The sequence below is a fragment of the Nelumbo nucifera genome, chromosome 1 (assembly GCF_055504915.1).
Source record: "Nelumbo nucifera cultivar China Antique chromosome 1, China Antique-T2T, whole genome shotgun sequence".
In the NCBI taxonomy this organism is placed as follows: domain Eukaryota; kingdom Viridiplantae; phylum Streptophyta; class Magnoliopsida; order Proteales; family Nelumbonaceae; genus Nelumbo; species Nelumbo nucifera.
In genome coordinates, this window is record NC_142649.1 from 85,584,231 (window position 1) to 85,596,346 (window position 12,116).

The 12,116-nt window shown below is 34.6% G+C and overlaps 1 protein-coding gene across 1 annotated transcript; it reads right to left on the reverse strand.

Annotated features, from left to right (window-relative positions):
- Positions 1–6,117: 6,117 nt before the first annotated feature.
- On the reverse strand, positions 6,118–10,862 carry LOC104599511 (ras-related protein RABA1f). The gene is made up of 2 exons (XM_010262084.3): positions 10,346–10,862; positions 6,118–7,023 (listed from the first exon to the last, which is right to left on the reverse strand). The coding sequence occupies exons 1-2, from the start codon at positions 10,564–10,566 to the stop codon at positions 6,591–6,593; spliced, it is 654 nt and encodes a 217-aa protein (XP_010260386.1). The 5' UTR covers positions 10,567–10,862; the 3' UTR covers positions 6,118–6,590.
- Between the last annotated feature and the right edge of the window lie 1,254 nt (positions 10,863–12,116).

Sequence of the window (12,116 nt, forward strand, 5' to 3'; positions counted from 1 at the left end):
AATAGAAAACTTTCAATAATTTTGGAGATTAAATTACTATTATTTAAAATTTTAAATTTAATTTGTTGTACTTATTGTATTTATTGTATTTTTGTTATAAGTTATTGATTAATATTAAATAGAGATTAAACTATTATTTGAGATTATACCATTTATTGACTAAGTTAATATATTTTTAGTACTTATTGTATTTTTGTAATTTCTATAATTATTGTATATTTCATTATCAATATATTTTCAATAATTGTGTATTTTTGCTATAAATTTTCAATAATTATTGGAGATTAAACTATTGTTATTTATCAGAGATAAGGCTATTAATTTATTTGAAATTATGAGTGTTCATGAGTTGGTTTGGTTTGGTCATAGGCTGTTTGGCCAACCAAACTTTGTCAGGTTAGAGAGTTGGTTAGCTAAAACCAATTAACCTTTTGTCAACCCACTCAAGTTGTACCGGTTTGGGTCAATTTTTTGATTTGGTTAGTCTGTTCAAAAGATTTAAACTTAAAAATTTAATTTAATTTTAAAAATTACAGTTCAATTATTAAATAATAAATTTAAAAATTAGATTTATGATATGAAACATTTTAGACTAAGAAATATGGGAAAATTTCCACTTTTTCATATTAAAAAGTAGATTTAAAATATAAAATATTAATATATATCCATGGTTAGGTCATTTGATTTTGGTCGGTTTACAAATGGCCAAAGTGAAACTAATCCAACTTGGTTGAATTGGGAAAATTTTGAACCAAAGCCAACCTAAAATACTAGAAAATTGACCAACTCGGGTCGAGTTAATCGGGTTGGTCAGTTTCATCAGTTTGATTAATAAACCTAATTAAAATTAATTATTGTTATTTTTTGAGTTATAAAATGTTATTAAAAGTAGTATATAAAATATGAGTAATTATTAATTATTTAAAAAGTTGAAAATATAAAACAATTGTATACTCTTATGTGTTTTATTAGGGTCATTTATTAGAACACACTTTTAGGGATGGCAATTTTCCCCATCCCTCACGGGGAGTCGACTTCCCCGACCCGATGGGGATTGTTTTGGCGGGGCGGAGGCAGGGATGGGGATTAATAGGAATCCCCTATTGAGGTCGGGGATGGGGATTGAGGTCCCCACCCCACCTTGACCTCGACCCCGATTATATATATATATATATATATATATATATATTAAATATACTATTATATTATTTATATTATATATATTTCAAAACATTATTTATAATTTAAAATTTTTATTTATTTTAAAAAAAATACTGTTGTTTAAAAACATTTTGAGGTTTTGGGTCCCTATGGGGAACCCATCCCCGTCGGGGATAAGGGATGGGTGTTATTTCAGAATCGGGGTCGGGGACAAGGAATATGATCCCCACCCTATTGTCATCCTTACACACCTTATAGTTTACATATTTACTTAAACCTACCTTATAGTTTTCATTTTACTAAAACATCCCATATATTTTACAACTTATTTACTTAACCAACATTTCATTAAGGATTGTTTGTTTTGCCATTAGGCCCATGAATTTTTATTCCAAAAATACCCCTAATACTTTTTTTTTGTATAAAAAACAAAATTGATCAAATATAGCCAATAGAGTGGTTGCCCGTGTCTTATTAAGGGAAAATGATATTTTTATTTTCTTTTGATTAAATTTATTAAAATGAACATTAGGGTCAATATTGTCATTTTCCACTATCATTTAATGGAAGATTGATTAAATCTATTACAAATTATAAATTAGTGTTTTAGTAAAATGCTAACTAAATGGTAGATTTTAGTAAATCCATGAAACTATAAGGGGTATTTTAGTATATAACCCTTTCTATTATTTAGCTTTCTCTTAATAAATCCCATGCATTGCATGGGTCTCCGCTAGTAAAAAAAATAAAATTATAACTTATAAATTTTATGAAAAAATTGAACAGGTTTTTGATGTAATATATTCTTCATATTAAACAAAAATATGTTTAACAATGAGGATAATTATTATTAAAAATGGAAATTGATGAAAATACAAAGAAAAAGAAATTTAATATATCCTAACTTGATCAAATAGGTCAACGATTCAACTAGCAAGGTCATTTGACTATGAACAAGTCAAGGTTTTTTATTTATTTTTTCTTAAAATAAAGTTGTTTGGGTTGAAAGGAAAAAATCTCACCAGTACATTATACTTTGATTATTTTTGTTACATGGGTTATGATAAAACTTGAAATTTATTATTGTTCTTGTTGTTGTCATCATTGTTATCATTATCATTTCATATTACCTTGTGCAACGTATGCACATTTACTAGTTAATAGTGAAAAGTAAATATATTTATCTTCTTTTGATGCTCCGTTTTTCATGTGCTGGTGCAAAGCTGAAGCATAGGATAAATTAAAAAAGTCATGAAATTGGAACTTGTTTTTTCTGGAGTTGATCTCCATTAATCCATTTAATTGAAGGCCTACCACCAAATAAACCATAACCCTTGTATTATTGTTCCCTATATTTGGGGATGTTTTCCATTTTTACCCTTTCCTCTATCAAATTATATTTACTTCTAACTCTAAGAGATGGTACGTGTAAAGAAAGCGTGGGCAAAATTCTTCAAAGTTGAGGAGATGAGTGGAGATTGGAGAAACACATGAATTGACTAATTTGTTAGGAGAAAGACCATTATCTCGTGCTCTAACGGCTGTGTTCGGTTTGAAGGAAAAGGTGGGGAAAAGAAGGAAAACCTGTATATGTACGAGTTTCTCTTCATTTCACTACCTTTTCCTTCAAACCAAACACAACCTTAAGGCGTTCAATATTCTTAGGATGGGGATCACCCATTAACAAGGACATGATAAGATGTAGAAATTGATTTCACTATTCATCTAATCCACTATCAAACCTTTTTTAATCCACTATCAAACCTTTTTCTTTATCACCTTCTAGGTGATGGTCTCACTGGCCTGCAATAGTCCATTTTCATTTTCATGTTGACTTTAACATTCATCCATAACCATCTCCATCTTTATCTCCTTAGTTTGCGTTTGATTAATCTGTAGGAAGGCAATTCTTTTCTTTTCACATTTGATCTGTAAAATGTCATGAGATAGGATAAAAAGTAATTGGGATTATAGCTCTCAAATTTTGGGAGGTGGGGTTCCACCATTTTAGTATAAAAAAAATTCAAATTTTAGCAAAACCCCAACCTGAGCCCTCTCAAGTTGCAGCCCTGGATACAAAGTACTTTTATAAAAGAAAAGCACTTTCCTTCTTGTTGGAACTTGGAACTACGATTGCCACTAGTTTCCTTGCATAACCAAACAATGAAATGTGAAATCTTTAGGCATAGTTTTTTTTTTTTTTTCATCCCATCCCATCTCATTCCATCCTTTTTCCATATATGAGAATCTTTTTATGAACCAAATACAACCTAATAATGTTAATATTTAGATACCTTGGGAAAATTATCAAAAATTTGGTTTCCCAATTACAGAAATGTTCTTTTTACTTTTGAGTAGTTGGACGATGCCAAACAAAACTATATATCTAGCCTATGAATTAAGATTTTGGTAATGCTATTATACACAATTGCCATGGCTGATAGTTCTAAAGAGGCCGGCAATGTTTGAAGATAAGACCTAGCTATTTGTGTAGGTTTAGAAGGATCACTGTGGCTTGTAAGCTCTATTAGGGGTGTAATTAGGCAGAGTCGAGTCGAGTATTAGGCTGTTTGAGCTCAACTTGACTCAAAAGTTTGGAGCTCGAAACTAGCTCGAATCAATATTGATCAACATACTCTCAAGTACTGACTCAACTAGACTTGACTTGACTTGCTTATGAGATGCTTGAAAATTATAAATAAATTAATATTAAAAATATTAAAAAACTAAATTATAAACTTATTTATTTATATTATAAACAAAAATATATCAAAAAATTAATATTTTATTATATACTCAATTAGGCTAATGGGCACTCAAGCTGAGGAGATTGGCTTCTGTCAATGCAAAGTCTGTCTGAATAGTTCCATACTTACGTATTTTATTTTATGGAGAGATATTTCCGATGCAAGATTACAAAAAACTGTCCAAACAGTATAAATATGGGCTTGTACTGACCAAAGCCAAACTCCAAAACTGAATTTTATAAAGCTTGAACTTGACTCAACTAACTGTTCTAACGTACTCGAGCTTAGCTTGAAGCTTTGAACTCAATTATCTTCAAGTCAAATTCAAATATATGGTAAGCCAAATTCAAATAGCTCAATAGGCTCGGCTCATATACACTAGTTGTTGAGCCGATGATCCAACAGCTAATTGGGTCTTCGGACATTTTTGATTCAATTGATTGGTTTAACCGGCTAGCTGCCTGGTTGAACTACCAAACCCCGTCCGGATTCAACTTTTCTATAGCAAAGGTCCTTATCAAACAGGTTATTGCCAAAAACATTGCATGAGTGCCTGAAACCTGCAGGCCATACCAAACACCATTCCGGCGGTAAGTCAATCGTTCAAATTCATGATGGAAGTAGTGTGTCTTACCTGACAATAATATCTAAATAACAAAAATAATTCTAGCCAATGTTCAAAATATCGACATGTATCGATACGTATCAAAATATTAGCTGATATGTATCGTTCTGGGACCTCTCCGATATGTTCTTACAGTGGGTGTATCAGGGGTCTGACCGGTTCAGGGGGCGAAGGAGCTCTAAACCTGTTCTCCTGAACTGGTTTTGAAAAAAATAAAAAAAAAGTAACAAAAAAAGGTATATTACAGAATCCTAACAAACCAGAACTATATTACAGAATCCAAATCACTGTTCTATTTCTTTCTTTTTCCTTTTTTTTTTGCTAAGCAGCTATTACAACTGTTTTACAAAGTATTGGTACACTTGGATACAACGAAAGAGATGTATTGATATTTTGAACCCTACACTTGAAATGGGATTGCTTAAAATGTGCCTATCCTTAAAATGGGATTTGACCCCAAAAGACCTTTATTTTATGTATCAATTAACCACGGATATGATACAATACACCCATTACGATATAGAACATATTGTATCAAAATTTTAAACCTTACTTTTTTTCCCCAACCTCCATATTGCATTTTGAGCTTTAACGTAATTGGAAATCTGTACTGCAATTTATACATCACATGGGGCCATAGGGGGCTGCTTTTGAGAAACAGGAAGTGGAGGATAATTAAGTGGAGATGGGATTTCCTGAAAGTGCTCTCAGCGTGTTCACATGATTTTTGCTTTCAGATTGATGGTTGGTCTTTGTCATGGATGGATCTTGAATTCTTGATATACCTTTCTGTGGTGAAGAAAACTGATTGGGTCTTGGGAAAAGTAAATTATGTAATATATTTAATGAACCACACTGGGTTTTGCGTGCTGTGGATGACGAATGCCGATTGCCGGACTCAGAAATCATGGACTTGATAGCTCCAAAGAGGAGTATGTTATTGTTTCCCGGTGCCTTCAGGTTTCCTGAAGTTGGAAGCATAAGGTTTGAGGAATTAGAGGTTCCACAAGCCACCATTGCCTCTTCCTCTTAAATGCATATAAAAAGAAAGTACTCACACAGTTGATGATTAACTAATCTATGGTTAGTAGAACGTGAAATGTGCATTTAGTAAATGAATAAGTTGTTATATATATATATATATGTCCTTTGGTTATCACACTCGATAGTCCTTCAGAATGTTTCTTATTCTTTTAGCTTAATCAAAATGTGAATTCGTCATCATCAAAATATCACGAAGCGAATAAAATCCAAATCCTGTAGGTAGGGCTGCAGAAAACAACGAAATGCTTGAAATAAAATCCAATCGACACAACCAAGACTCAATTAAATTCTAAAAATGTAGGTTTGAGGTGGCAACCTCCTCCCCTAGTTAGCAGTGATGCGAAAGCAAGCCTTGCTAATGGTTTTTTCTCCCCTAGTGGTTGCGCCCCACCATGTGAGAAGCTAAATACAATTTCCTGGCACTCTGGCAGGGCTCAATACCCCCAAGCAAACCTTTGGAGTAAGCTCGGATCAAACAAAAACAACTCGACAATCAAAACCCACTCATCGCATGCAGACTGCAGAGGAAAAAGCTTCAAGTGGAACTACAGAAAAGTAACCATCATAGTTAGGTTGAGAACTAAAAATTTAATCCGATACAAGAGAAAAAAGAGTTATCTGAATACATCTATAATTCAAAGCAACCGAATATAAAAGAACCTTTTGGAAGTTAAAAATTAAAGTAATACAACGACGAAAGAAAAATTGGTGACTAGGTGAATAGCACGGAGTCCACATTGGATGCAAACAGAATTGACAACCACCCACTCCTACATTTCTTCAGACTAATCGTTTTTGCTAACCTCAGACAATTTTTAAATATCCCTATCAATGAATACAAAACAGTTTTAAGTTGGTACTGTAAGAGCTTTTCAATGAGGTGTCAGCCCAACTTACTGACAAATTTCCAGCAGGCACAACACCACACAGAATTTGGACACCCGTACAAAAAGAAGGGACAACATATCATAAGATCAAAGGCAGTCTGGCACAAATCTCCTCTTTTCTTCAGGTTAGGCAGAGCAACATCCTACTTTCTTCACAGCGGAGACATCATCCTTTGAGCCCACATTGATGGTTTGCCCTTTGGGCAAGGCAGCAGGGTCATCCCCGATGTCAAGAGCCTTCCTGCTAACAACACGGTATATCTGAGTGAGGACTTCTGTAAAGGCTTTCTCCACATTCATAGATTCCAAAGCAGATGTCTCCATGAAGAAGTTGTTCTCTCTCTCAGCAAAGGCCTTTGCATCTTCAGTTGAAACAGCTCGCAGGTGACGTAGATCAGCCTTGTTCCCCACAAGCATAATCACAATATTAGAATCTGTGTGATCCCTCAGCTCTTTCAACCATCTCTCCACATTCTCAAAAGTAACATGACGGGTGACATCATAGACAAGCAATGCACCAACAGCTCCTCGATAGTATGCACTTGTGATTGCACGGTATCTTCAGACAAGAAATTCAAATAAGGTGTCAATTATTCTGGACACTGTACAACTCAGTCCATGAGACATTTCACAGAGCACTACAACTTTTAAAGACTGTTAAAGGATCTTAAAAGCTTGAAGAACCATGAGGATGACTAGAACTGAAGAATATTTGACTGCATGCTATGCCAAAAAGAGGGGAACTGAATTGTCACTAGACCCAACAAGAACTACTTCATTTCTCTCCTTGTCATGCAAAAAATTATCAACCATAAAAGAAAAAGGGTTACTCAGGGGAAATAAACTTACCCACCTTAAATCCTGCAAGGAGTATTTGAAATTATAATCATATCTAATGAAAGCATAAAACACTGCACAAAGATATAGACAAATGCGTATCTCTGAAACAATGCCATGGAGAATAGGCTCAGCAATTTCTGGCTTAACCAATCCAATTTACAACAAAGCACAACAGTAGGGTTGGCCCCATATACAATCCCACCCTATAACCCACCCACCCCCCGTGCCAGCAAGGCAGACAGTAGTTTATCTTCTAACCCATCAATACAAGGTGTTGTGTACTGTGATCTTCCACCCCCACCCTATAACTTCCCTCTTTGCCAGCAAGGCAGAAAGAATGCAGTTTATCTTCTAACCCATCAATACAAGGTTTTGTATATTGTGATCTTCCACCCCCACCCTGTAACTCCCCTCTTTGTCAGCAAGGCAGAAAGAAAGTAATTTATCTTCTAACCCATTAGTACAAGGTGCTGTATATTGTGTTCCAACCCCACCCTATTTTATTTGTCCTATTTTACTAAGAGATCCACTTAACCTTGTCCCCACAAATAAACTTCAAAATTTTCGGATGTAAAATGCAATAAAGTATCTGTTTTTTGGCTAACTGCAGGTAAGTATCTGTTGGTGCATAGCATTTCGCTTTGGACAACCAATCAATATGTACCAAATACAATAAAACAGCCATGCATAAATAACAGACATGTATAAATATGCCTATGTAGCTATAAAATCAGCGTCTCTTTTAAACAACATTTTTATGCATGCTAGATCCATTTCTTTTCTAATTTCACATGATAAAGTATGTCACAATTATTATTTACAATGAAAGACTATTAAATTATCCCACCAGTATCAGAATAAACATATTTAATGTTTTATATATCCAGGTGAGATACAAGGAATGGAAATTACTGATCAGGAAAGAAGGAACAGAAACGTAGGCCATAGATCTACATACTGGGTTTAAACAGTTACATAAACAACTTGTAAAACTTCTTTCCTATTATGTTTCCATGAACTTCAACCTATCCAAGCAAGCAGAAAATGGAACTCATAATTACAAGCATAGCATGGTAAACAATTTGTTTGAGAACAAGTACTGTGTGCCAGTATCTTCAGCAAAAATGATTATTCAAATGGAGCCAAATAAATGGAAAAAGCTATAATTTTACATAGACCTTAATATAAAAATTTTCTAGAATCATGCACAGGGTTGATCAAAATCAACAAAAAACTAGAGGTAGAGACACAGAAAGGTTTGATGGCTAAAGTTCGTTTCCATAGTAGATCTTCAAGTCTAGTAGAATCCTTCCTTATCAATTATTAAGTATGCTACTAGTTAAAGGTAAAAAAAATAAAAACCACTTCAGCTAAATCTAAACATGCTGGCAAAAATTATTAAAATAGATTATTATCTTGCAGAAGCAATTTGATAAATGCAGATTGAAACCTGTTCATGCTGCATTGCCAAAACTCAAAAGTACCAAGAGAAAGATGAGATTTCTACAGATAGCATATCAGTGCATTGATGGTGACCTCAATTTTAAATCAAGCATGATTAAAGCTGATATGCATGCTTTGCTAAAAATTTCCAAGATCAATATTCAGCATATAATGTGATGTTTATTAGAACCTCAAAGAACAAATGACAAAAATGTTGGATAGCGACATACATAACATACTATGCCACTTTCTTGATGAACCAACCAACAGGAAAGATGATCATGCAACCTAGAAGTGACTGACCCAGTGCAAGAACCGCAACCAGAAGCAAGACCAGAAAGCATAATGTAGTCACCACCAGATAGAGGGCTCTTATGATTAGAAGCCAACCATGTTCCAAGAATAGGTGAAATTATAAAATGGATCTTCCGAAGTAATCCTCTCCAAAGAGCTATGAATTGTTGATGTTCCAAAAACAGCTATTCTATGGGTTACAGTCTCCTAGAAATGCTATTCCAGAGATCTACTTGAGCGCTTTTAGGAAACAAGATAAATGGTGAGGAAATGGAATAGACTCTTACAAGGGAGACAGCATCATTCTCCATTTCTCATATCTACAACCCATGACATGCAACAACACCTTCCTATTCATGACATTAATAGCTAAATACTTTGCATTGTTTAATTTCTTTTGAAGGTGTAACTATCCATCAGGACATCATATAAGCATCAGACATCAGTACTGGAAACAAAAGCAAAATGTCCTCACCAACCTATCCCCTATGATAGAGACAATGTCCTCACTAAACCTTGAAGAAGCCATAATATGAATAGTTTTAACAGCATAGTTTGCTTCTTTTTCGTTCAGGTTAATTGGGTATTACAAAGAAAAATTAATTTCACCATATTTACAAACGTTAGATAGTCAACGACATTCTAAACTAATGCTAGCGTTTATAGAAAGCAATAGATTAGACATTTTCTTACGCATTACGGAATGAACAATTGCAAAGTCAAATTTTACAACGTAGCATCTTCAAACCATGATCCTAACACAATGTAGTCACTACGTTCTGCATTCCTCAAAAATATAAGATCTAGCTCATTAGATCTGACAAGAAAAGGTCATTTATAAAAAAAATTCGAGAATTTTGGGAAAATTCAACAGTACTAACAAGAATACCAGGAAAGAAAGGTCAACGGATGACGAAAATAAATCCAATTCAATTTGGCAAAGCATTTTCCCGTCGATCTCAGAAATGATTCCAGAATATACAACGAAATCGACACTTGTCTTATGTAACCAATGCATGGAATTTTGGAGAAAAACAAACAGCACAAACATTATAAAAGAAACCAGTAGTTGCACTGCCAATTGAATTCCCCGTCATCGATCTGGAAAACAACACTTAAAACAATCTCTGAATGCTGGTGATCTAGAAACCCTAAAATTGGGGATTTAACAGGCTAAACAAAAAGGACAGAAGTCCAGATCGAAAACAACGGAAGATCTACATAACCATAAGCAGAATTTTAAATAAAAAAGAAATAAAATCAAGAAGACAACACAGAGATGCGAAAAGGATAAATGACCAAACCTTTCTTGTCCGGCGGTATCCCAAATCTGCGCCTTGACAACCTTATCATCAACGTGAATGCTCCGGGTAGCAAATTCAACACCAATCGTGGATTTGGATTCAAGGCTGAACTCGTTGCGGGTGAATCTGGAGAGGAGGTTGGATTTCCCGACACCTGAATCTCCGATCAAAACGACCTTGAACAGGTAATCGTAATCGTCGTCGGCTCTGTATGCCGCCATTTTCTGTCGGATCCTTTCTCCGATAGAGATAGAGAGAAAGAAAGAGAGAGAAATGCGAGCTTTCACAGATCAAAATACGGGCTTTACAATCTCTCTTTTAACAGGTGTCTCTCTTCGTCGCTGCCATCATCAACATTTCTGAAGAGAGAGAAAGAATGAAGAGGGAGAGAGAGAGAGAGGGAGAGGGGAGAGGAACGAAGGAAGTTGAAGGAGTCCTTGGAGCGAGCACGGGCTTTAAAAGGCTTTGGAATAATTTTTCATAAAAGGAGCGAGGAGAAAACGAGAATGAGAGAGAGAGAATAGAAAAATATTAGATTGCGAAAATTCCCTATTTCGCACGAAATTGAAAATTCCCTCCTTCCTTTTTCTAAATTGAGTCCGGAATCCGGATCTGGTCCAAAAGACGCTCCCAACAGCGTCCCAATAACCAATTGCAGCCGTACATCGGGTACATGAAGTACAATGAAGATGTTCCTAATTCACGACTGCAATGGGTTTATGGGACCGTGTGTTGGGACTAGATCTGGGAGGAGACTTATCTTTAATTACCGAAAACGTACTTTGTCTTCGTGGGACAAATGAGAAGGCGACACCCGTTCTTTTCAAGGGCATTATGGTCAATGTAGTCATCATCTTCCTTTATTGACCCTAATTACCTGGTCAGGTCTCGTTTGGCGTCCTTATCCTGTATTCCGTGGTAAAAATGTCTTCCGAATTCCTACTGTTTTCTAGAATACGAGCCGCAGATTGACCCGGTCCAAGTTTTCCGATTTAAACCATTGGGTTTATTTTGGTCGGCCGGACGATGACATTTTAATTAGATTATATGATTTATATCTCCACTTGGGGCCGTTGGATATTTAAATAATTTCTACGCCCCATATATGGTTTATTTCCCCTGTTTTTTTTTTTTTTTTTTTTTTTTATCTTGTTGTTTTTGTTGTAACGAAATGAAATTGCCTAAGGCTTAAAAAAAGATAATTTATTATGAAACTTTCAATAGTTTTATGAATTTATTAAAATCTATCCTATAATTTGTATGTTATTATAGGGCAAGTCTCTTAAAGTATTTTGGAAATTGACTAACTCAACTCTTATCATTTAGAAATTATCATGAAGTACCCTAAGTTTTTTTTGACAATTGATTAAATCTTTCTTGTTATTAGTGTCTGTTAACGTTTTATCACAATCTGTTCACATGTAACAGGTAACACAGAGAATTTTTTTAAACCCAACATTAACTTTTACTTAGTTAATTATCAAGAACACAAAAGGGAATTTCTAAACATTTGGACGATTTTGAAATTTTGAAAATTACCTGACCTCAGATTACATCTTTGTGATAGCAGAGGATGTTGGGCCTTCCTCTCTGGGTTCAATGGATTTTCTCTGTCTTCATGCTCTATGTTTTGCATATATTCTACAGATTGTTTTCTACCATTGCAAGCAACAAGTAAGGCTGAAGAATTGTATTCTTGATAAGGCTGCCAGCATTTCAATTGTTGATCTTGATGCCAAACAACTATCTTCATGTTTTGAATCTCATCAAT